Source organism: Bos indicus x Bos taurus, chromosome 19 (assembly GCF_003369695.1).
Source record: "Bos indicus x Bos taurus breed Angus x Brahman F1 hybrid chromosome 19, Bos_hybrid_MaternalHap_v2.0, whole genome shotgun sequence".
Lineage (NCBI taxonomy): Eukaryota > Metazoa > Chordata > Mammalia > Artiodactyla > Bovidae > Bos > Bos indicus x Bos taurus.
Genome location: NC_040094.1, coordinates 52,619,774 through 52,644,519, shown reverse-complemented (window position 1 = coordinate 52,644,519; position 24,746 = coordinate 52,619,774). Strand labels below are relative to the sequence as shown.

Genomic DNA, 24,746 nt, shown 5'->3' with positions numbered 1-24,746 from the left:
AAGACCCGGTGCTCGGAGGCACAGCCGCTAGGCCCAGGGCAGGTGGACCCTGGGGGCGGCCACAGCAGCCCAAGCCTGCCATCTGCGGCCGGCCCCTGGGCACCGCACTGGCCTCGCCAGGGGACACAGGGCTGGCAGAGCTCCCATTTCTGGGGGTTCATGGACAGCCCCCAGGGAGCTCAGGCTCTCAGGGCTGCAGGAACCCCCTCCTACACTGGCCCTTCTGGAGCGGGCCCCTGGGGCTGTCACATTGCCCTAGCTCTGGGGTGACACTGGTAGAGGCCATGAGACCCTGGGGGTGTAGGAGGGGGACCCAGGCCCCACTAAGTGGGAGAGATTGAGGGCCTGGCTGCTGGCCACATGCCAGGCTCTGGGCCAGGAGACACAAGACCTGTCCGATCTCTGAGGACAGGGATGTCACTTTACCTAAGAAGGACAGACAGTAGTGCTCCTCCATGCAGCCTGGCATTTCCAAGTCACCCTCTTACCGACTCCCACTGAGGGCCCCCCAGTGCTGTTTCTGTTCTGAGCACAGTGGGATCCTGTCTTCTGCAATGCCTGGTCCATGTGAATCCCTCATGGCTCACCCTCACCAGACAGGGAAACTATAGTGCCCAGGACAGCAGAACGTGACCCCCAAACACACAAGCATGGCCCCCAAGATAAGGTTCCAAGCTGCCCTCATGCCCCTGCTGAGCTAGAGCTCTCGGGAAGTTCAGATCATCTGGTGCCCACAGGACGTCGTGGTCAGGACGTGGTGGTGGGGCCGGCCAGATGTCCCCTAAACTCTGGGCTGGCAGCCCCACCCCTGGGCTGCCCCCCAGTCCCTCCACTCCAGCCCCACTGCATGCCCCTTCCCCAGGGACTTGCTCTGTCTGAGGACTTTCAGCCCCTGAGGCTTCCTGCCTGCCCCCAGCTCCTCTGCCCACTAAGCACCCCAACCCCTCGGTTCCCAATAGCTGATCCCTCAGAGCCATGTCACCCCACCTGCCATCACTGGTCACTCAGGTCACAGCAGGTCTCAGCAGCACCTCACCGGGTCCTCACGGGCACCGAGGTGGCTGCCATGCCTGTCTCCACTGAACAGGAAGAAATGGAGGCTCAGTGAGGGTGAGGAGACTGCCCGAGGCATCACAGCTGACCTCTGACTGCTGTGCCTCTGCTCCCGGGCCTTCTGCGCTGCCAGCTGATGGGGTATCTGGGAGGGCTTCCTGGAGGCAGTGTGAGCCCAAGAGGCTGGAACAATGCCAAGTGTGGCCTGGACTCCTGCTCAAGCCTCCAAGCTCATTCTGGATATCCACATACAGGGAAGAGAGGCAGGGCTGGGGGGACCAGGTAGGAAGGGTCACCGTGGCAAGGGAAACCAGCTCAGCCTGCCCCCACAAAAGACCTCAAAATGTGGGCTGTGTCCCCCAGTCCTGTGGGGCTATGAGCAGATACCTTCTCAGGGGCCTCCACAGGCCAGGTTTCAGGTGTGCGCACGTGCATGGGCACATATGCAAACACAACCCCCACCCATTGTGTAAGGCCCCCCCCCGGACTGGGCTTTCCCACCCAAATAACCTGTACTTGCAGGGTGCCAAGCAGCACTGGCTGCCGCAGGAAGCCACAAAAGCCCCCAAGGATGTGCCGTTGCCATGGTGACCCACGGGCACTCAGCAGGCTCCCCTCCCGCCACCTCCGCCAGCTCACGCACCCCTGCACCTCCCTAGCCTGGCTGGTCCCAGGGCCTGGAAGGAGGCAGCAGGCACCAGGCAACCTCAGGTGGCCAGCCTTAGCTTCCACCCTCAGTCTCCTTGATGGTGCTAGTACCGGGGTGCAGCCTTCCTGTGGGTCCCCACAATCCCTCTGCAGGCCCTGGTCACAAAACTGGGCTGAGGGTAGGGGTTATTCAGCATGATATTCCAGACTCAGCAGCAGAAGGAAGGTGGCAGGTGGGCCTCCCCCACCACCCAATGCCCACGTCCCTGAAAGTGGACCTGCAGGGATGGGGAGACCAAACAGAAGGGCAGAGCCAGGAGTGGCTCTGAGAGGCTGCGGACTTGAACTTTCAAATCTATAAAACAAGCCAGTTTCTGGATCCCTGCCAATGCTGGAACAGTCAAAACCCTGCCCCCGAGACTGCAGAAGGTGACGGGAGTGGTACCCTCAGAGCCACTTTGCACATAAGGTCATGAGGCCCGTGGAAGCTAGGAGACTGCTCTTAGTCCCCAGGCAGCTCGTGCCCTGCCCTCCAGCATGAGGGGATGATCCTGGGGGAGAAGGAGGGTTCCAACAGCCCCTGGGCAGCAGGCAGACCTGTCCCCTCCAGGGTCACCCCCGAGACCCCAAGGCCACACAGAGGGGCCACTCAACCCCTTCCCACACGTAGGCTTCACTCACTCAAGTCCTGCGCCCCGGCCACCCCCAGGAGGGAGCCACCAGCGCCCTCAGCACCTCCGGCTCAACTTCCAGAGCCTTTCTCCATGCCCACAGGCAGGCGCCTACAGCCCAGGCCCTGCTGGCCATGAACCTGTGAAACAGACCAAGGTCTGTTGTGTCAACACAGCAAGAACACACTACAGGTACTACATGCACACACACACACACCCTTTCTTCCAGGGCCCTCAGTAAGTCTTCTCAGGAGATATCATCAGGCCACTTTAGAGGTAAGAAAACTGAGACTTGGAGAAACTGTGGACACATCCAAATGCTGATAGGAATGGTCCTTGAGGGCCTGAGTGGGCCCATTCCTGACTCCAGCTCACTGTCCCTCCACCACCCACTAAAGATGCCTATAGGGAAGGCCTCACATGTACCCTCAGGATGGACACCCACTAATAGCCAGTGAGACCCGTGTGGGGTCTTGTTCATGACCCACCTCTTCCCAGAGGGCAAGAGGGGTCAGCACCTCATTTCATTCTTGTGACAACCTCAGCGAGAGGGGTGACTGCCAGGAACGCTCTCTGTGTCAAGGGCCAGGCAGACACCCAGGACTGGAAATACCAAAAGCCTGTGCTGACGGACAGCGGGAAGGGAAGGGGGCCAGGGCCATAAAGGGCACCGCGGCCCGTCAGGCTGATGCTGGGGCAGTGGGGGCCGAGGAGGGGGCAGAGCAGCTGCAGGCGGGGACTCGTTCCACGGAGCAGATAAGCAACACCCTGCAGCCAGACAGGACGGGGAGCAGGAAGAGCCCGAGGTGCCCGCCACGGGTGGTGGAGTCCGGGGTCACGAACACCCGGCACACCTAGGGTGCACGGGTAGGTACGGACATGTGTCTGTGCTTGTGCACCTGCACACACGTCCTTCCTTGCTCCGTCCACTGAGGGAGACTTCCAGCATGACCCCGCATCCATCCCCCCAGTGCCAGGCCGCTCACACAGCAGAAAGATCATGTCATCACCAGCACGACACCGCGGGGGCCCAGGAAGACAAAGGCAGCAAACGGCTTTGTTGTTTGTTTCAAGAAGGAAAAACCCATTTGAACAAACCTCAAGTCATCCAGCTCTGCAGCAGCGAGTGTCCAGCCACAGCTTTGCTCCCGGACTCTGAGCCCTTTGCCCTACTGTGGCCACTCACCCTAGTGTGATATTAACCCCACTCGAGCCCAGCACAGAAGGCCCACTTCCAACCAGACCCCAAGCCCAGACGCCTGCCGCCCTACCTTGGCCTGGGGGACGACTACACAGCCAGCGGGAGGGCAGGCCAGCTGGGTCCTGGTTCCCTCACCTGAGCTTTGACCACGGTGGCACAGGGGACCCTTGGCAGTGAGGCATCAGCTGCTGGGGTCCTTGCTGCCCACCAGGTGGCACTCTCTGGCTGTTTTATGTCCAAGGGTTCAGCAGGGAGAGCCTTCCTGAAGACACTGGGCAGGTAAGCAAGGATTGGAATGCCAGGCCCTGGATGTGGGTGCAAAGCCCAGCACACACATCACCGCGCCCACCCCCTTCTGTGACCATAAGGGGCTCCAGGAGTGGGGCTGGGGGCTGCAAGGCTGGGTGTCAGGTGCCAGGCTCCCTCCGGGTGGCCAGGGTAGGCCCCTGGATGTGGGAAACAAATGCTGTGCTTGGTTGGGGGGGACTGACATAGCGGGGTGCATGCCGCTCAGGGGTCCAAGCTTGGGCATGCTGTATTTGGGACCCACCAGCATCCTGGCACACGGCCGCAGCTAACATCCCGTGTTACAGGAGTTCCCTAAGGTGCTGCCCCGCTGGCTGGCTGTGCCTGGGCCCCACTCGGGGCTTCCTCAGGCCTCCACGGGTCCTGTTCACCATCACAGGACCCACCTCTGCAGCACCATCACCAGCGGTCCCATCCCTGACCCAAGACCCTACCCCCAAAGCAGAAGTCAAGGCCAGACCCTCCTGGCACCCACAGCTGCAGCCCAGCCCCACAGACACAGTGGCCGTGCGTGGACAGGCGCCGCCTCAGAGGGCGCTGGCTCCCAGGGCAGCTCATGGTCAGGGCCCGCAGGCTGGGGTACCCAGTGCAGCTCCAGGAAGGGGCGGTCAGGGCCAGAGGTGACAGGGGACCTGCTAGGCAGAGGAAGACCAGCTCCCTGAGAAGCCTGTCTTCTGGGGCACTCAGCCCTGTGGGGCCCAGCGCTGTGGTCCTCCCCACCAGAGAGGGGCACCTGGCGTGCCTGTATACCCTCATGACCTTGTACCAGTATGAGGGGGCTCCGGGTTGCGGTGGGAAGAGGCCACTTGCTCACCCTCCCCAGGCTGGGCTGGGACAGGCAGGACAGCGGTCGGCGCAGCAGGGCTTCCCTGGGCTGGAAGCCCTGCCCCTCACCAGCTGTGGGGCCCGGAGCCTCAGCTTCCTCGTCTGGAGATGGAGCCACCCGACCCCGAGCGTGCAGTAGAGTGCCCCCTGCCCTCCTCCACATCAGTCCAGCTCCAGGCAAGGGGTTGAAGGGTAGGCTGAAAAGCACAATGCTGGCTGAGCAGAGGGCACACTCCTGCCCAGAGGGCCCGCCAAGATTATAAAAATAACCTGCAGACAGGACCTTCCTGGGAGCCCAGTGGTTGAGAATCGGCCTGCGAGTGCCAGGGACATGGATTCGATCCCTCAGCCACAGAGCAGCCGAGCCCCTGCACTCACACTCGAGTCCACGTGTCGCAGCTACTGAAGCCCGGGTGTCTAGAGCCCGTGCTCTGAAACAAGAGAAGCCAGCGCAGTGAGAAGCCCGGGCACCTCAACGAAGCGTAGCCTCCACTCATCGCAACTAGAGAAACCCCACAAACAGCAATGAAGACCCGGCGCGGCCAAAAATTTTTTAAATTAAATTAAAAAAAAAAAACAAAAAAACCCGCAGACCCAGGTGAAGTTCAGACCAACGAGATCAGCTGGGAGTGGTCAGGGTGGCCCTGCAGCCTGAGACGTTGGTTGTACCCCATTCAGTGAGCCCCCCACCCCTGCACCTGCCCACCTCCAGGCAGGAAACGTAGCCCCCACGGGCACCCGGATCCCAGAGCCCGTTCAGGCCCCACTTCCCCAATCTCCGTCCAGCTGGGATGGGGGAGGGCTCGCTCAGCACACACAGGGCAAGGCTGGCAGGACAGCAGGATGGCTGAGTGCTGGAAAGTTCTCTCTTAGGGTCCATTTCACTGTCCAGGTCTACCCTGGGGCTATGCAGACCTCCTCCTGGCTGTGTCCAAGCCTCAGCGCCACCAAGGCAGGGCCAGGACACTCATGGGGTGTGGCCCCCATGGAGTGGGGTGAGGCTCTCACTGCTTCGGCTCATGCCTGCCTCCTGAACCCTGGACCCTGCCTTCCAGGGTCTCCAGGGTCCGCTCACTCGCCATGTGCCCCACTCAGTCCCTGGAGCCTCCTCCCCAATCTCCAGCGGCCCGTGGACACCGGAGCTGCTCTGCAAGCTTCCTTCATCTGAGCCACCCTGGGCAGGGGCAGGTGGCCTCAATCTGAGCCGCTTTAAGCAGGGGCAGGTGGTCCCCAACAGAGCCACTCTGGGCAGGGCAGGAGGCCTCAATCTGAGCTGCTTTAAGCAGGGACAGGTGGCCAGAGAAGCCCTTCACCAGGAGGAGGCTGGGTGGCGAGTCAACCCCACGGGCTAGGTTCCTGCCAAGCGGCCGTGGGTGTCTGCACACACCCCTCCACCGTTGTAGGGCTCACTCGCATGAAGCAGTCCCTTTCCCCTCCGGGGCACTTGCATCTAAGGTCACCAGACAGACACAAAGCCTGCCTGCCTTCACCCAAACAAAGAAGCCAGGGTGAGGAAGCTACAGACAGGAACCTGGGGCCGCCAGCCGGGATCCCCTGTCCGCTCTGCGGGCGGAACTTGGAGCAGGAGCCAGGGCACTGGGAACAGGGTGGTGACATCACAGGGAGAAGCAGCGCTTGTGGATGGCTGAGAGCACAGGGCAAACCCTGGGCCCAAACCCCTGGAGGGGCCACGGCAGCCTGTAGGGCTGGAAGAGGCAGGTGCTGGGCGGGGATTCTGGAAGGAAACCTCAAAGGGGCCGGGGGTCTCTGGGGCAAGGGCTCCCCTGAGCGCAGCTGCCAGTCCACCTCCCCACCATGTTTCTGGGAGTAAGAGCAGCTCCTTTCTGTTGTGATTAAGGCTCTACTTAATCAGATAAATTCACGTGGGAAGGGACTGAGAGTCCAGCTCCCTCATGTGAAACACAGGTTGTGAAAGCCCCATCCTGCAATACAAACACCCGTTAACAATCACAACAAAGCTGGTGCATGTGGAGCCACGAGGCGCCTATCCCATCTTCCTGCCTAGGGTAGTAGAGAGGGAGCATTCACACCCTGGGGGGTTGGCAAATGCTCACCAGCTCACCTCTGACACCCACCAGCCCCCTACAACACCCACAAACACACCCAGTGTCCGAGCCAGAGCAGCAAGCGGACCTGAACTGCCCCATGTCCCTGGCCACCCCTTGGGCTGAGATCCTGCCTCAGGCTTGCCCTCCGGGGTAGAGGACTGATAGCCGTGAACCCTGTTTCATTATCCCTTTTAAAAATAATAATTCCATCCACTGCAGAAGCACCACAGACAGCAAACTCCCTGTAGACCCAGCAGGCCCATGGCTTCCATCAGCCTCTGCAACTCAGACGGGACCCTGCCCTCGTCGCCAGCTGGAGGCCTGAGCACTGCCAGGCGCCGCCCAGCCATTTCCAAGGAAGCACCATATTCTGCAAAACTGCACGGCCACGTTTAGGAATAGTGACTCACGCTTACGGGGTGTCCCGACAGTCTCCCAGGGATGTCTTCCCTGCTAGGAAGGGCCACTTCCCAGTTTATGATGAGCAAACGGGGTCTCAGAGAGGACCCCCCCAAGGCCTCCTGAGTCCGATCTCACTCCCACCACCCAGCTTCCCCCCCAGAACTACCCTTCTCTGGCCCCGCCCCACCACCACTCAGCCAGGCACACGTAGGAGTCTGACTACAGCCTGTTTCAGGGTGACAGCCCCCCATGCAGCTGCAGCCAGGCACATCTCCCAGAGCAGGGACCCTGGGTCCATCAATGGGCCTCCACCCCTCCTTTCCCTCCCCAGTCCCCCTTTCTGCTGTTCCTGCTGTTTTTAATTTCAACACATTCTTTTGAGGATTCCCCCCTCCTGCATCTTCTCTGCTGCCCCCCAGATCAGCTCAAGGGCCTGCAACTGGGGTAGGGAACCCAAGGGAGACAGGTGGGCCTGGAGACCCCCCAGGACTAGGGTCCTGTGTCCCCAGGCCCTCTTTGCCTCCTGGACATCCCACAGCCCCCCATAAAACCTGCCTGGTGTTGCCTCTGGGACACTGCCCCTACCCTGTCCCCCAGGTACATGACAGTAACACCTGCCATGTGACAGGCCCTCTCCAGGACCAGTCCAATCCTGCTGGGAGGGCAGGTAAGTAAGGGGCAGGAGTGGGGTTTGGGGTCCAGGACTGGGTGCGAGTCACACCCACCCTTGGCCCTCAGTGGATGCACGTGGAAGGGGAGGAAGGAGGGAGCCTGGTTTACTCTGGGGTGGGGCTGCAGGGCCAGGACCTGGGAGTCCCTTGGGAGGACACCTAGCAGAAAGCAGATCCTCCCACGGCCCACACTGGAGGTCTCAGGGCCCTTCATCAAGGGGCTTCTGTTTTGGGGGGCTGGCCCTGCAAGCAGTACAGGAGGGGTGCTCCCCTGAGCAGATGGCCATCAGCACACCTCTGGTGAACAGCCCTGAGTGCAGGCGTTCTCTGGTCCTGGCCTTAGTCTGTCTCCAGGGAGGGCTCTGGGGGGCTGGCAGGAAGATGGGAACAGAGCATTTGTCGGGTATGGTGCCGCTCCAGAACCAGGGGCCAGGCCGGGCTTCTGGTAAAAGAAGTAACTTGTGGGAATTCCCTGGCAGTCCAGGGGTGGGGACTTGGGTTCCAATCCTTGGCCAGGGAACAAAGATCCCAAAGCTGCAGGCATGGTCAAAATTTTAAAAAATAAATGTTTTTTTAAAAATAGTTTAAAAAAAAAAAAAAAAGAGTGACTTGCACTGCCCATGAGTAGGAGTAAAGTCAGATGAGTGGAGTCCATGAGAGGACTCTGCCACATGACCTGGGTCACCCCACTTCCCTCATCCCCTCCCAGGCGCCCATCAACGAGATCCACAGCCTTGTAACAGATGAAGCTCTGAACAGGAGAGAGAAGCTAGAAAATGTGCCGAGAGAGGCATCTTGCCTTTCTAGGTCTTAACATGCCTAAAAGCTACAATCATTGAAACCACATGGTTCTGCGGCGGAGATGGGCCAACAGGTGAGGAACAGAATCACAGCCCAGAGCCAGGCCCAGCCCCACCTGCACAGAACACCTGGCCCCGTGGCTTGAGGAGCGGGCCAGGGAAATCAGCTGTCTCGTCTCAGACCACACTCCAGAATAACTTCAGATACGACATCAGTGAGTCAAATTATAGCATCTGAGAAAAAGTAGGTAAATATCAGCCTTCTTCATGGAGAGGGATTTTTAAGCTGAAAGCAATGGAAGGCATCATGAAAGATCAACTGGTTTGGCCACATAAAAATGTATGTTCCATAAGCGAAAGTGGCTCAGTCGTGTCTGACTCCTTGCGACCCCATGGACTATACAGCCCATGGAATTCTCCAGGCCAGAATACTGGAATGGGTGGCCTTTCCCTTCTGCAGGGGATCTTCCCCAACCCAGGGACTGAACACATGTCTCCCACATTGCGGGCGGATTCTTTATCAGCTGAACCGCAAGGGAAGCCCGAGAATACTGAGGTGGGTAGCCTATCCCTTCTTTAGCAGATCTTCCAGACCCAGGAATCGAACCAGGGTCTCCTGAATTGCAGGCGGATTCTTTCCTATCAGGGAAGCCCCATAGAGCTCCAAATTAAAGGCAAACAACAAACCAGGAAGAATGATTGACGGAAAATTTGTCAAAGACTGATGTTGCTACTTTTGGGGGGAACACAATCAACAAAACATAAAAATACTTTAAGATCTCAAAACATACACAAGCAAACTATACACAGTCGGCCACAAACAAGGAAATACAGTTTGTCCAGTCCACAAGAAAACGTGCAGCCTCATCCATAATCAAAGAAATGAAATCACACCGGATATCGGCTTCCCGACCACAGGAGTTCTTAGAAGTTGGTGTCTGGCCAAAGCCCGCACACCAGGACCAGCTAGCTACCCAGACGCCCTGGTGGATGTAAGTCAGAGCAGCCTTTAGAAAGCAGCTTGGAGACGTGCGAGAAGGCCTTGGGAGACCTGCCAACTCCCAGGCCAAGTAATTCCCAGGCTGGGAATTCAAAGAAGAGAGCAGCCCGGGTGGCACACAAATCCAGAATGAAAACAAAGGAAGGAGCGTGTTAATGACGCAGGCAGGAATCACATCTCACAGAGATGTTCCTTGCAGTGGTGTTTATAAGAGTAAAAGACAGCCTAAATAGCCACAATAAAAGAAGGATTCAATAAAAACAATGGTACATCTGCAAAAGAAGCCATAGAGAGTAAATTTAAGGCAATGTTTTAAATAAACAAGGAAATAACAACTTCGTGCTAATTTTTAAAAAGGAAGGGAATTTCCCTGGTGATCCAGGGTTAAGAATCTGCCTTGCAATGCAGGGGAGGTGGGTTTGATCCCTCATCAGGGAAGAAAGATCCCAGACGCCCAGGGAGCTGCAATAGAGGATCTCACATGACGTAACTAAGACCCAACGCAGCCTAAAAAAGTAAATAAATATTTTTTTTAAAAGGGGAGGATACACAAGGAAACAGTTGGCCTCAAAGCAAATGCTTGTTATTTGACTATAGGGTCAAGGGTTCATGACCCACTCCAGTGTTCTTGCCTGGAGAATCCCAGGGACGGGGGAGCCTGGTGGGCTGCCGTCTATGGGGTCACACAGAGTCGGACACAACTGAAGCGACATAGCAGCAGTAGCAGCAGCAAGGGTTCATGGGGTCTCCCAAATAAATATATTTCATGAGTTTTGACATATCTGTACACCAAAATCCATCAAATCCCATACTTTAAACATGTGCAGTTTAATCTGTTTCTATTATACCTCAGTAAAGCTGAAAACAAGAGGCAGGACATAGAATTGTTTATAAATCCTGATCACAACCATGTTAAAAAAAAAAAAAACCTAGAAGAAAATAATTCAAAATGTGAACAGTGGCTGTTGTCTTGGGTGGTAGAATTCTGGGTGGTTAATACCGTCTCGTCTGCAGTTTTCAGATTTTCTACAATAAGCATGTACTACGTCTAGAATCAGATGTGTATAATTTTATTTAATTATCACCCACGCCTATCCCCATCACTCCCATCTTTAAAGACCCCCATGGCCTCAGCATACACAGACTAGAGCCTAGACCTTGTTCTGATGTCCCAGGGTCCTGGGTCTCCACAGGTCCCTTTCTGCCCCCCACTTCCACACTCAACCTCCACTCAGAGGAGCCTCCCTGGCGGGAGGTAAGCAAGGTTTCCCCAGGGACACAGATGTGGAAGGTGGAGGTGGCCTTGATCAGCCAAGAGAAGGATCAGAGATTCCAGCCATCCTGAGGTCAGTGGACCCACTCGAAGGGTCTCTGTGGCCACATCTCGAGGCCAGAGTGCAGGAAGGACAGCAGGTTGGGCTGTGTTCTGGGACCTGGGATAGCCCCCACACCCTCTACCTTCTCAGCCACTCCCTTCACTGTTTTTGGCTGGACCCGCTCCTCCTCCTCCCCAAGTAGGCCCAGGCTGGGCCTACACCCCTTCCCTGACCCCATCAGGGCCAACTCCCCAACTCCCCCACCTCCTACCCTGGTCCCTGGTTTCCTCTGGGGTCCCAGACCCCAATGACCACCTGGCCCTGGCCCTTCCCTTGGGTGTCCTGGAGCATCTCAAACCAAACACAGCATAGAATCCACGTCCACCTCAAGGCAAACCCACTCCCTGGGTCCCTCCCATCCCTTCCCCAAGTGGGATACCCCAGCTGCCTCTGGATCCCTCTTGTCCACTGCCCAAGTCCAGCCCCGCTGAGGCCACTGAGTTCCAACCCACAGCCCGACCCGGCCCAAACTCCTTGGGGCTCTGTGGCTTCCAGGCTATTCTTCATCCAGGACTGAAGCCATCTTCCAAAAGCGCCACCCAAGTCCTCACCGAGCCCTCTACCTGCCCGCCTGCCCTTCGGTGGCCATCCCCCCGCTGCTCCTTCACCCTCGATGTACCTCGGCCTGGCTCGATCTCAACATCCCTGGGAGCCTAAGACACACGCACTCAGGAAGCATTTCCAGTTAGCCCAGTACCTCGGTCTTCGTCTGCTGGGAGGGGCCAGGCCACCACTCTGAAAAATAAGTGAGCCATCTGAGCCACTAGGACGGCCATGATATTTAAAGCAGAAAATAACCAGTGTTGGTGAGGATGTGAGAAAAGAGGGGCCCCGGCACGGCTGATGCAGGAGCCGTGGGTGATTTCTACAGCTCCTCCATGGCACCATGTGTTCAGGACAAGCAAGTCCAGTGGGCAGGGGCTGGGGGCACTGGAGTGGCACAGGGCTTCTTTTTGGGGTGGTGGAAGGCTCTGGAAATAGAGATGGAAGCTGCACAGCCCCGTGAATGTACTAACACTGAACCATACCCTACAAAGTGGTTCATTTCATGTCATATGAATTTAGGGCTTCCCAGGTGGCGCTAGTTACAAACCCACCTGCCAATGTAGGAGACTTAAGAGACACGGGTTCGATCCTTGGGTCAGGAAGACTCCCTGGAGAAGGAAATGGCAACCCACTCCAGTATTTTTGCCTGGAGAATCCCATGGAAAGGGGAGCCTGGTGGGTTACAGTCCGTAGGATCACAAAGAGTCGGACATGAACAAAACCACTTAGCACGTGTGCATATGAATGTCACATGAATTTCACCTCAATTAAAAAAGTTAATTAGTCTGACACCTGTAGAGACCAAGCCAGGGGTGTGCCAACCCTGATGGCCCCCAAGGGTGGGTACCCCCAATGTGCCCCTAGATGAGTCACTGCTCCCCCCAGAGCTCCTTTCCACCGAGCCCAGACGGTAAGCCTGGCTTCAGCAAGACATCCACGCATCCCACTATTTCCAGTGCCCCAGCCTCCCTGCCTGGTGCAGGTGCAGCCGATGGGGGCTCACCTCAGCGTCACCAGCAGGCGTCCCCAGCGTAACCTGGGTGACATGCTGACCCAATGCCCCTGCCCCCTAAGCCCGGTGATGCAAACAGGATCTTGTACAGGAAGGAGCTGTGCAACCAGGCAGGCGTCTCTGAGTTACGAGGCTGCGGCAATCAGACAGCGGGAGGGGAGGAGCTCGGCCTGCCCAGACCGCCAGGAGCCCATCAACTGTCCCTGGTACCCCCACCTCCTGACCTCAGCTGAGGCAAGTAGCAAGAGTCTAGGGCTTCCAGGACAGGGGCCAGCAGGAGGGGTGTCCATACCCTACAAGCCATCCGGAAGGCGGATGCAGCACCAGCGGCCCCATGGGGCAGTTTCTTGGCAAAGGTTTGGCCAAGGGCCCAGACATGGATGTTCCTCCCAAGAGGAACAGAATCCTCAGATGGGGACGCGGCGGCCCTCTGCGCAGAAGAGGAAGGGAAGCAGGTCACTGCGCTTGTGTGGAGCCTCCGAGGCAGCTCCCAGGCCCAACCCATCTGTGTCCTTGCTCCTCTTTCCCCCAGATGTCTGGGGGCAGGTGGAGAAACGAAAGGACGCTGGCAACTGAACTCAGAGCCCTGACAGCTCAGACGCGCTGGTCGCTGGGCCCCAGCATCCCCGCCTCCTTGGGGGCCTCCCTGGATGAAGGTGCATCTGCAGGAGGCCCACACCCCAAGAGCTGGCATTGCGTTGGGGACAGTCATGGACAGCCCCCAGTCCCAGCTGATAGACACCCCCCAGGCTCACCCACCCCATCTCAGGATATGGCTCTGAGCAGGGGTGCAGCTCCCCGACCTCCACAGCTGCCCCAACTCCATCCCCAGCAGGTGAGAGGGGCCCAAGAGGCACCTGGGTGGGGAAGCTGTGCCCCCCTGCCCCTACCCCAGAACCTTCCAGACCCCCTCACCACCCAGTCTGGATGGCCTAATGTACAGAGACAGGTGTGGATGCCACTGCTGCAAGGACAGAGGGGAGGGGCAGGTAATCCAGATGGTCTCACACCCCAAGGACTGAGAGGAGGGCCGGAAGGCAGGGGGCACTGCTTCCTCCAGGGAAGGGAACTCAGGTGTCCGGCAGCTAAGTGGACGCAGCTGCTCTGCCGGCTTAAGAATCAACCTGAACTGAGGGATCCAGACCCAGCAAAGTCCACGGACACGAGAAAAAGCGGCTGGGAGGCACCACCCCATGGCAGCCACGGGTCACATGGGTCACGGCAGCCGCCCACACAGGAGGGCTCCTTCCTCAGCCCTGAACCTCAGACCCTTAGCTTAGGTGGCTGGATGGTCGGCATGGCAGGTGTCAGCCCTGCTCCTGCCATCCAGTGGGGTCAGAAGCTACAGCATCACCCAGAGCCTAAGAGGGAGCCCAAGGGGTCTCACCCCCCAGGGGCAGAGGAGAGCCAGGGCCTGGGCCTCCCCCCAGAGAGAGGACACACACACACACGCCCCCACGTCCTCACACTCACGCACACGTATGTGCACATACACTCACACGTTTACACACGTGCTCACCCACTCCCACCTACATACTGCCCCCTACGTCCCTGTCTCTCTGTTCCCAGGGCCACTGCCACCAACTACTTCCCCACTGGTCCCTCCACAACCCTGCAGGGGCCTGAGGACAACCCCCCGGGAGGGTGAGACCTGCCCATCCTGCTCACTTGGGGACCCTACCCTGACACCTGCGGGGCATGGGGTCACCCTGAGGGTCCAGAGTCAGACAAAGGAGTCCCTCTCACAAGCCTGGGCAGGGGAGCGTCCAGGGAGCAGCTGGGCAGAAGCTGGAGGCAGCGAGGCTCAGATCTGGCACATCCCCAGACCCAGGAGACATCACAGGAACACACCACAGCCACAGTGAGTCTCAGAGAGGACTTGCGGGACCACCCGTCATGAGAAGGAAAAATAAACCAGAATCTGATGTGCTGGCTCCTGCTCCACCACCAGCAGCTCAGGGAGGGGTAGGCAGCCCAAGCCCAGAACTTCCTGCCATCCTGGCTTCCAAGTTTCTGCCTGGACCCCACTGCGGGGCAGAAAGTAGTGTGAGGTGAGCTGGGGAAGCAGGACGGCAGGGCAGAACCCAGGCTAGGTGTGGCCTCAGCCGTGAGCAGGACTATTCAGGCCCTGGCCCTGCGCGCCCAAGCAGGCCCTACCCAGGGGCTCCCTACAGGCTGAGTGGCCCCAAGAGGAAGCAGGACCATCCCTCTAAGTCATTCATCCCCAGGGGCCAGAAACTGCCTCTTGGGGATGCCTGCCTCCTGTCAAAACGATTCCAGGCGGCTTCCTGGGGTTAACAAGCTAGCCTAGGGGCTTCCCTGCTGGTCCAGTGGCTAAGACTCTGTGCTCCCAGTGCAGGGGTCCCAGGTTCGATCTCCCGTCAGATCCTACATGCCACAACTCAGAGTTAGCATTGCCACAATGAAAGATTCCACATGCTGCAACTAAGACCCGGCCAAATAAATAAATATTAAGAAAAAAAAAAAAAACTGGCCTACACCCCTGATTTTCTCGTAATGCTTAACAACCAGCTTTCTGGAAAAAAGATACAGAAGGGGATTTCCAACATGGAGACTTTGCAGGCTCCTGGGGTGCAAATTCTCCCACCACAGCCCCTCTCAAGCCACCAATCTGATGCCACTGAGCATGGGGTCGGGAGAGACTCACGCCAGCGGCGCCTACACACCCTGCAGCTACTAGGGCCCCAGACCAGCGAGATGGTGAAGACATGGAGATGCCATCCCAATGCCCATCTCTGACCAAGGGCTTGGCTCCAGAGCATATAAATGCCACCCACAGTCGGGCAGGCCTGGCTCCCACGGGCAATCCCAGACGATGACTCCAAACGGCCAACAAGCCCCCAGAAGGGCACTCGAGGCGTCTCCTTGAGTGTGAGTCAGGCTGGGGGAAAAGGTGAGTCAGGCTGCCCAGTGGCGCTCCTAGAAGGCTCAGGGGACAGGGCCGAGAGGCTGAGTGCTGGGCAGGGGTCTGCGTGGGGTGGCCCCACCTTCAGCCTCCATGAAAGCCACCCCCAGATCCAGGCCCACTCCCCTCATTTCCACCATAGAACCAGACAGCACTTGGAGAGAGACACAGACCACCCTGAGCTGCACGCCCGCGGGTAGGAAATGTCCAGATGGGTGACCTCCAGAGATGGGGAGCAGACAAGGGGCAGCTAGTGGGTGTGGGACTTTCACGAAGGGGTCAGAAGTGTTCTGAACCGTGGTCATGGCCGCCATGCCTGTGTGTACAGTGAAAAGCACACTGGAAGTGGGTGAATCATACGGTACAGGAATCATATCTCAATAAAGCCTGGACAGACAGGAAGAGACGGTGCTAGGATGCCCAGAGCTGGGCATCCCGAAGGCTGTGTCCGTCGATGGCTGGGCCGAGAGCCTGGCATTTCACCATCAGCAGGGAGCGACCTCGGGGGTGAGGACCAGCAGGACCAGTGAAATGCATTCGTATGTACGTCCTGTGTGTGTGGCATCCCCTCACAGTGGGATTCCTTCTTCCCAGGGTGGTCCCGGGACATCTGGGTGGGCCTCACAGCTAGCGGAGCCAAACCAACGGCCTGGGATCACAGCAGCTTCCCACCGATGGGAACCAGCTTATGACACAGGCACCAGGGCCCCCTACTAGTGATCACCTGCCCAGGGCCCTCCCAACTGAACCCTAAGACTGGACAGGTGTCCCCAAGTAGGAGGACCAGCTGCACAATCTGCAGCATGCATGCATGCTAAGTCGATCAGTCATGTCCGACTCTCTTGACCCCATGGACTGTAGTCCGCCAGGCTCCTCTGTCCATGGGATTCCCCAGGTAAGAATACTGGAATGGGTTCCCATGCCCTCCTCCAGGGGATCTTCCCGACCCAGGGATTGAACCCATATCTTTATGTCTGCTGCATTGGCAGGTGAGTTCTTTACCACTAGCGCCGCCACCTGGGAAATCAAACCCATCAGAACCTGAAGGTCCACTGTGAAACCATTCAGAATTTTACAACAGCAGGAGCAGAACATGAGCCCCATCCATACAAAGACCCTCCATGGTGCCTGACGGCATCTGAAACATCATACTGCTGCCCATCTCCCACGCCAGCCTCAGCATGCGGTGACCTCCGCAGAGCCCGGGTCTGGGGCTCAGGTCCCCTACCCCTGCCCTGGCTCCCAGAACAGGCAGGCTGTATCCCTGGCCACCCACGGCCAGCTGGCCCACATGCCCACTCCCCCTCCCAGCAGGACGAGAAGGCACCAGTGCACTTCACCAGGAGTGAGCAAGGCCAGGCCCAGCCACATCCCACCATGAGAGGCGACTCTGCCCCAGCCTTCGGATGCTGGCCAGCACCCTGCCACCTCTCCTTAAACACCCCACAACAAGTGCCCCCCGGGCCGCCCAGCACTGCCCCCTGCCCTGGCCACGTTCATTCCTGTCCCACCGCTTCCTCTGGCAGAGCCGAAGCAGGGACTGGGGGGCCTCTCGAGTACAAGCCCCCATCTGCTCACTGCCCCCCAAGCCCCGGGCTGGCTGTGGGGGAGCCCACAGGCCTTCAGGAACCCCCACATACCCAGCTCTGGGCGGCTGCTCCCGCGTGGCTCCGACTGCTGGACTAACCCCAGAGTCACCCTTCGTAGACCTTCCCCGAGCCTGGGGCACCTGGCCCCGGCCCCCCAGCTTGACCCTGGTGGAGGAAGGCAGGGACCCGGCGTGGACGCTGCCTACCGCGACACGCCAGACAGGCCGCTTGGGAGCTGGCTCCGGCCCGGCGTCCGCTGCCCTCATTTCCTCTGCCGGCTTCCTCTGCCGGGGGCGGGGAGGCCACGGCCGCCTGTCCTGCTGGTGCTGGTTCCTCTGCAAGAGGCAACCAGAGGCTGGAGAGCGAGGCCCAAGGTGCCCAGAGGAGGGCGCGCTGGTCCAGGCCGAGGCTGCCTCCCATCACCGCGGTCCAGTGAACGCGCGTGTTCAGAGGCGCTTACACACGTGTTCCCTCGCTTGCCTCCAAAGACGCCTCCAGGTGGGCAGGGCTGGCCCAGTTTACACAGAGGAGACGGAGGCTGGCACGAAGGCAGAGGCAGGCTCGGCCCCGGCTCAGGCCCCGTGGGGCTCAGAGCCGCCCTGCAGGAGTGCCCTGGGGCTGCTGTCAAAATGTGCCATAGACTGGGGTCTCAGTGCACAGGACCGTCTGATGCTCGGAGGCCGGACATCCCATGTGAGGGCCATGCTCCCTCCAGAGGCTCCAGGGCACGACCCTTCCCACCTCTCCCAGCTTCAGGCCTTCCTTGACTTGTGGATGCATCAGCCCACTTTGCCTCCATCATCACAGGGCACAGGACGTCCTCGTCTCTCCCGAGTCTCCCCCAGCTCTCTTGGAAGGACCCCAGCCATAGATTTAGGCTTCCCTAAGCCAGGATGAGGGGCTTCCCTGGTGGCTCAGACGGTAAAGCGTCTGCCTGCAGTGCTGGAGACCCGGGATGAGGGGCTTCCCTGGTGGCTCAGATGGTAGAGAATCCACCTGCAATGCAGGAGACCTGGGTTGGCAAGATCCCCTGGAGGAGGGCAATGGCAATACCCCTTGAGTATTCTTGCCTGGAGAATCCCATGGACAGAGGAGCCTGGTGGGCTACAGTCCATGGTCACAAAGAGTTGGACACGACTAAGCAATGAAGCCAGGGTGGCTTCATCTTAACTTACGACAGCTCCAAATGCCCTATTTACAAACAAGGTCCCATCCTGAGACTCCAGGTGGGCATGAATCTAAGGGAATACTATTCCACCCAGGGACTTCCCAGGTGGCCACTAGCAGTAAAAAACCTGCCTGCCAGTGCAGGAGACATAAGAGACGTGGGTTCGATCCCTGGGTCACAAAGATCTCCTGGAAGAGGGCATGGCAACGCAGTCCAGTATTCTTGTCTGGAGAAAGAATCCCACGGACAGAGGAGCCTGACAGGCTATAGGGTTGCAGAGTTGAACACAACTGAAGCGACACGCATTCCACCCAGGCGCCCCCACCTAGGGGAGGTAGGGCATTAGGAGGATGGAGAACCAGCAGACATGCTCAAGGACAGTGACGGCAGGTGGAGGGGTCAAGGCTCAGCCCACCCTGGAAAGAGGTGGCCAGGTGACAGCAGAGAGTCCTTTAGGTCCAGCCACCGGGAGGGATGGCTCCAGGCTCCCCAAGCCTCAGGCCACCAGGACCCGGTGGCTCAGTCCATCAACTGACGTTAGAGCAGAGATGAGGCTGAGGGCCAAAGGTAAGGGTGGATCGGGTTCCCCCGCCAAGCCAAGCCCTTGACTGCCTGCCCCCAAGAGACCACAGCCTGGCCTAGGCTCTGTGCATCATACACACACATGAAGGCATCTGCGAGCATTCGTGTGTGTTCGCATGTGTGAGCCTGAGCACCTGCGTGTATAAAGCTGCACAGGAATGCGTGGGGGAGAAACAGCCCCTCTGAGAGAAAGGCATAGTCTGGCTTCCTAGAGAATGTTCCAGAATACAAAGAAATTGCCCTGGGGATACTGCAACCTTCCTCCTGCCCTGAGCTGGCCTACGCCCCCAGACTCAGCCCAATAGCTGCAGCTTCCACCCTGGGGCCAGCCTTTCTCGGGCATGGGGAGGGGCCGTGACACACGTCAAAGTGTTGGCTCTTAATGCCCTCCCCGCACTGGGCCAAGCCCGTCTGGGAGCATCTACCTTCAGCCAAGCCCACTGGCAGCAGGCAGTGAACAGTGGGCCACCAATTTCAAGAATTACCATGAGTGCATGGCCATCAACCATGGAGCGGGACCCCCAGGGCCGCAAGAACTCATTCCTGGGGTCCTTCTCAACACTCAAGTCCCCGAGTGTACCCGTCCCCATGCAGGTCAAACCATGCCTGGCCAGAACGCCCTCCCTGCGCCCTGTCCCCCAGCAATGCCTTCACCCCAAAGCCCGAGCCTGCCCAGCCCTGAGCCAGCGCAGCACACGCATTAATGCCAGTGGAGAGTGCTCCCGGCAGAGCCAGGCTCAGGGCAAGAATGTGGGCAGGCAGCAGGACGTGACCAAGAGGCTGGGGGATGCCCTGGCTTCCATGAGTTTCCTCAAACTCCAAGTCCCCCCAAATGGTCCACAGTGACCCCTGGCCCAAGGTAAGCCTTGAAGGGCGCTGCCTGGGGACTGGCCTGCACCCAGCACTCCAGTCACCCTCTGGGGTAGGCACCACAGTAATGCCCACCTCCAGATTAATGAACCAGATTAATGTTCCAGATTAAGAACCAGAGGCACAGAGAGGGCCATAGGATCAGGGAGGGGTTGGTCCACTACTTGCCCCAGGGGTCTTCAGACAGCTCCAGCCCTGGGCTGCAGAGCTCTGACTGAGGCCTGAGCCTGCCAGGCACCTGCTGAGGGCCTGGGCTGCACCCGGTCCTCCCAGGGCTTGAGAAGGTGAGAAAAAAGGGTGGCCCTCTGCCTCAGAGAGCGCCAGTGAGAGGCAAGCCCCGCCCCCTCAAGGCCACACCTCCCCCACCAGCTCCACCCAGGTGCTCCTGGCTCCCACATGACACCCTCCTCACCCCTCAGTTCTTGGCTTCCATATCCCACCCACCCAGTCTCCTCAGAGTGAGGTTTCACCTATGTGGAGCTGAGTCTCAGAGAGGTTGAGTGACTGGCCCAAGGCCACACAGCACTGAGGTCAGAGGTCTGTGACTGCCCAGAAATCCCCCAAAGTCATCCACATCATGGGAAGAGCTGAACCCCAGAAGAGGCAGCCCTTCCAGATGCCCGCCTGTGCCAGCCTGTGGTCCCAGAAGAACATGCTCGGGCCTGGCCCCCTCCAGTGGCCTGCCCTGACCATCTCTTATAGGTGATGGTGGCCCAGGCAGGAGCTGAGTTTAAATAAGGTCCCCCAGCACCCATACTGCAATCAAGTACGTGCCGAGAGCCAGAGCCTCAAACTCAGCCCCCTTCACTCTCTACATAACTGCCACCGTTGTCACCACCTCCATGGAGAACTACCAGAGCATCCATGACGGACACAGAGCTGTCAGTAGGCAACAAACCTGGCCTGGAGACACTCTGAGGACCCTCAGCCCAGGCCGGGTCCCTCTGTCCACCCCAGATGGACTGCAGAAACAAACTCTGAGATAGCCACAAACATGACTGTCCCCTGCCCTCTGAGTTTGGTGGATCCCAAGCAGGGTCCCCATTTAGACAGGAGTCAACCTCAAAAAAACCCATCTCTCCCCACTTTGGGGACAGAGGAAAGCCACATGCCACTGTGGCCTTGTCTCCATACACCACCCCCTCCAAAAGAGCAGCCAATGTTCATGGAGGGTCAGGTTTTCATCGGGTGCTTAACCCCTAACTGAGCCTGGTGTAGGCGCTGCTATCCCCTTTTACAGATGAGAAAACTGAGACTCGAGAAGGCAAGGGTAAGCAGGGGGACTCCAAGGGGTGGGAGCTGGGCTCTGAATGCTAGGCATTTAGCGGGAGGGCAGAGGACCCCACCTCTCCTCCTTCCCAATGCCCACATGGGGGCCAGCATGGAGCCCTGGAGTTTTGCACCCCGGCAGGCACGCACCTCTACCATCCAGGGGGCCCCTCCCACAGTGGGGCAGGGCTCTCCCCTCCATTCCACCTGAAAAGAGCAGACCTCCCCTTTCCTCCTGACAACTTTTTCCCCTGCTAAGTCCTTAAACTGACACATTATAATTACACTGATCACAGCTGTTAACAGAAACATTTGCAAAAGGAACAAGCCTAGTTGTTTCTCTAAGATGGGGGAAGGGTCTCGTGCTGGGACACACCCGAGTGTGTGTTTGGTGGGGGAGAGGGTACTGAACCCACGCAGGGCAGGTCTGGGCCCTACAAAGAGTGCAAGAGGCAGGGCGTGGGGGAGGGTGTCCCCCATCCCTGGGTCAGTCCTGGCACACACACCCCCACCCTGCCTATGGTTCCAAGGCTGGACCCACGCTGCCTGGAACACTGGCCGGGAGCCAGCTGGATACCTGTCCCAAAAGGCTGTCTGGGCCTGGGACTGACTGCTCAGGAGGGCCACCTCCACCCCCACCTCCAACCCCCGCCCTCAGAGTCCAGCAGGGCTGCCACTGCCAGGTTCGGGGCCATCCACCGGGACTCCATGTTCTTCAAGCTCTGGGAGTCGCCTTGGGAAGTTATTTCTGAGCCAGGGACACCCACATCCTCAGTCCAGTAGAGAAACCTGCCGTCTGCTCCCCTCCCCCAAGAGCAAATGCCTTCAGATGGGGCCGGACCCAGGGGACCCTGTGTATCACTGCACGAACTGGGCCCTACTCCAGGGAGGGAGACCCAGGAGAGCCCGTCATGTGCTCATCCGGCTTTGTTTTGGCTGGATTAGCCTGTGCCAGAGCCCCAGTGACAAGTGGGTGGGACTCTGGGCCCTTAGGCCACAGTTCCAGGGCAGGGGCTTATCTCCCACTAGGGCCAAGGAGGGGCAGGTGGTGGGGCCTATGAAGGCCGAGGGAAGAAAGTCTACCACCTTCTGGCGACAGAGGCAGGCCTTCAGCTGCCCCCGGCCCCACTGCCCACCATGGCGGCCCACTGCTGCCAGGAGGTCAGGCAGCCATGGGTAAACAGGCTGCCAGGGCCGCCAGCCTGGGGGAAGGGGGGAAGAACCCTGGCCCCATGTCCCCTGCAGCCAGCTTTGACAGCGCCACCTCGGCCTCATCCCTGTCCCGAGGGCCTGGGCATCCACTGAGGCCCATCTCTTCTGAGACTGTGCTCCGTGGGTCGACTACGGCTCCCAGCTCCCCATGCAGGCGGCTGGGTGGCCTGGCAGGGCTCTCCAGAACGCACTCCCAGCCTAGGGAGGAGCCTGCCACGCTAGTCCCAGCAAGGGGGTCCATGGGCCTGGGGCAGCAACACTCTCACCCCTCCCTGGAGCCCTTAGTCCTGGCTACCTCCTCCCCTGGACACCTGGCCCAACACGGGCCCTCCTGCCCCAGATACGCGAGATCGAAGCTTCCACGGGGACAGGCAGTGCCCCCACTGCCCAGCCCGGCTGCTGGAGGCCACAAGCAGGTGCCAACCCCTAGGCCTGCCCACCTCCGGGCCTCCAGGGGTTCCTGAGGGAAAGCAGTTCTGTCTGCAGCTCCTCTCAGAGAGAGGAAAGGGTTAATTTTCATGCAAAATAGAAAACCAGCGGCTCAGGAAGCATCAATGTCCGCAGTTAGGCAGGTTAGGGGCAGCCGCAGCGGGCAGAGGGCTGGCAAGGGGCGCGGCCAGGGGACTCACCAGGGTCGAAGTGCGAGCTGAAGGCGAAGCTGGGGTTGAAGAAGGACGACGACATGGCCAGAGCCAGCAGCGCGGCTTGGCATCCCCCGACTGGCGCTGCGTTCAGCTCAGGACGCCCGAGGCCCGCACCGCGCCATCACCCGAGCGGCCGCCGCAGGTGCGAGCGCGCCTTGGCCGCGGCGCCCGCTCAGCACCCACAGCCGCAGCCGCGGGGCCGGCGGGGTGCGGGTGCGGGTGCGGGCGGCGGCGACAGACAAGGCGCCTCCCCCGGCCGGTGCAGTCCGAAAACACCGGCGGGAGCGCGCGCGCGGGGTCGGGGCGGCGGGGGGGGGGTTCCCTATCGGGCTGGGGGGGGCACGGAGACGCGCGCAGGGGGGACCCGAAGGCTGAGGGGGCATGGAAATGCGGGGGTGACAAAGGCACGGGGGGGACACAGATGCAGAATGGGAAATCCGGAGACGCAGGGGTGGCACGGAGGATGGGGGGCACGGAGGCTGGGGGGCGCTGGGAGGCGGAAGGTGCACAGAAACGCGGGGAGGGTATACTGAAGCCTGAGGGGGGCTCAGTGACGCGGGATGGGAGACCCAAAGGCTCGGGGGCACGGATAATGGGGAAGGGGTCCGTGGAGGCGAAAGGTGCGGGGGGAGTGGGGGCGGGACGGAGACTCGGGAGGGGGCCACCTGGAAGCGCGGGGGTGGGCAAAGAGGCGTGGGGAGGAGGAGCGGGAAGGCGGGGGCACGGCTGCGCGCGCGGGGGTGGGCACGGTGGCACGCAGGAGCAATACGAAAGCGCGCGCGGGGTGGCCGGGAGGCGCGGGCCCCGGCACGCGTGGGTCGGGGGCTGGCATGCGGCCTGCACACGCCGGTTTCCGAGGTAACTCCGGTCCTGCCCCGCGCCCTCTGGGCGGCGCCCGCGCCGGCAGGGTGGGAGGTGGGGGTGCTATTTTTGCACAAACCGCCCGCGCCTGTGCCACTCTGCGACAACCGTGGAGAAGGAGCCGCCGCCCCCGCCCGGGAGGGAACAGCGCCGGGCGTTTAGGGCGGGCGCGGCGGCGCCGGGCACCGAGGAACAGTCCCCTCCCCGCCGGCCGCGCGCCCTGCCGCGCCATCTTGCGCGGCTGCGGCGGCTGCGGGAGGGCCGGCGGGCTGAGAGCCCAGGGGGTTGGGGACCGGCCCCTCCCCACGCCCTGGGAGCGGAGAGAGTTACAGTGTAGCTGGGATTTGAGTTTTATGTAACTTGGGTCACTCACTCTACATCCATCCATTCATTCTCTGGCCAGATGAGCAAAGCCGCTTGGTTGATGCGCAGCTGGAGGACAGCGGGTGTGGGGGCCGGGAAGGCTTTGGGGAGAGCAAGGATCAATGGCACAGGGGTGGGCAGGGAAAGAAAGGATGGTGAGGATCAGCCCTCAGGAGAGGGTGCCAGGACACATTCTTCTTTACCTTAAGGGGGCTTGTTGTGTAGACAGTTCCCCCCTGGGCAAAGGACGGGACCTCCTTTCCTCTCAGACTTGTCGGGTCCGCTGCCATGGGCGGTCCCAGGCCCCTCAGGCCTGTGGAGGAGCATGAGGCATCTTACTGGCCCTGATGGTGTGGCCACTACTCTAAGCAGCTTTGCCCTACAGGCCACAATTGAGGTGGAAGGAGCTCCTCTCCGAGGTGGCCAGTGGGAGAGGCAGGGACCCAGGCAGGTTGGGGGGCAAGGACGGCTGAGGGCTGTGATCTAGGAGCGTGCAGTGTTGAGGGGGCTAGATCCCCGGTGGAGGTCTCCCCTCCCCACCCAGGAGGAAAGCCCAACACTGCCCACTCGCATACCACGGGCCTTGTCTCTGCCCACCAGGAAGGCGCCCCAGACACCTGGACCCCGATGCAGCCGGGGGACTCTCTGGGGACAAGCAGGGGAAATGCCCAGTGGCCCTAAG

The 24,746-nt window shown here is 59.8% G+C and overlaps 1 protein-coding gene across 4 annotated transcripts in view; it reads right to left on the bottom strand.

The window, feature by feature from the left end:
* Positions 1-23,037, bottom strand: part of AATK (apoptosis associated tyrosine kinase) — a 39,678-nt gene extending 16,641 nt beyond the window's left edge. Inside the window, exon 1 of one of the 4 annotated variants that reach the window (XM_027518027.1) lies at positions 22,826-23,037. In XM_027518027.1, coding sequence (XP_027373828.1) covers positions 22,826-22,880 — 55 coding nt within the window. In that variant the 5' untranslated portion in view covers positions 22,881-23,037. Of the gene's footprint in view, positions 1-987; positions 1,062-11,641; positions 11,665-17,146; positions 17,242-22,825 lie in introns of those variants that run through there. The other 3 variants (XM_027518030.1, XM_027518028.1, XM_027518029.1) reach the window with 3 other exon arrangements.
* Positions 23,038-24,746: the final 1,709 nt, after the last annotated feature.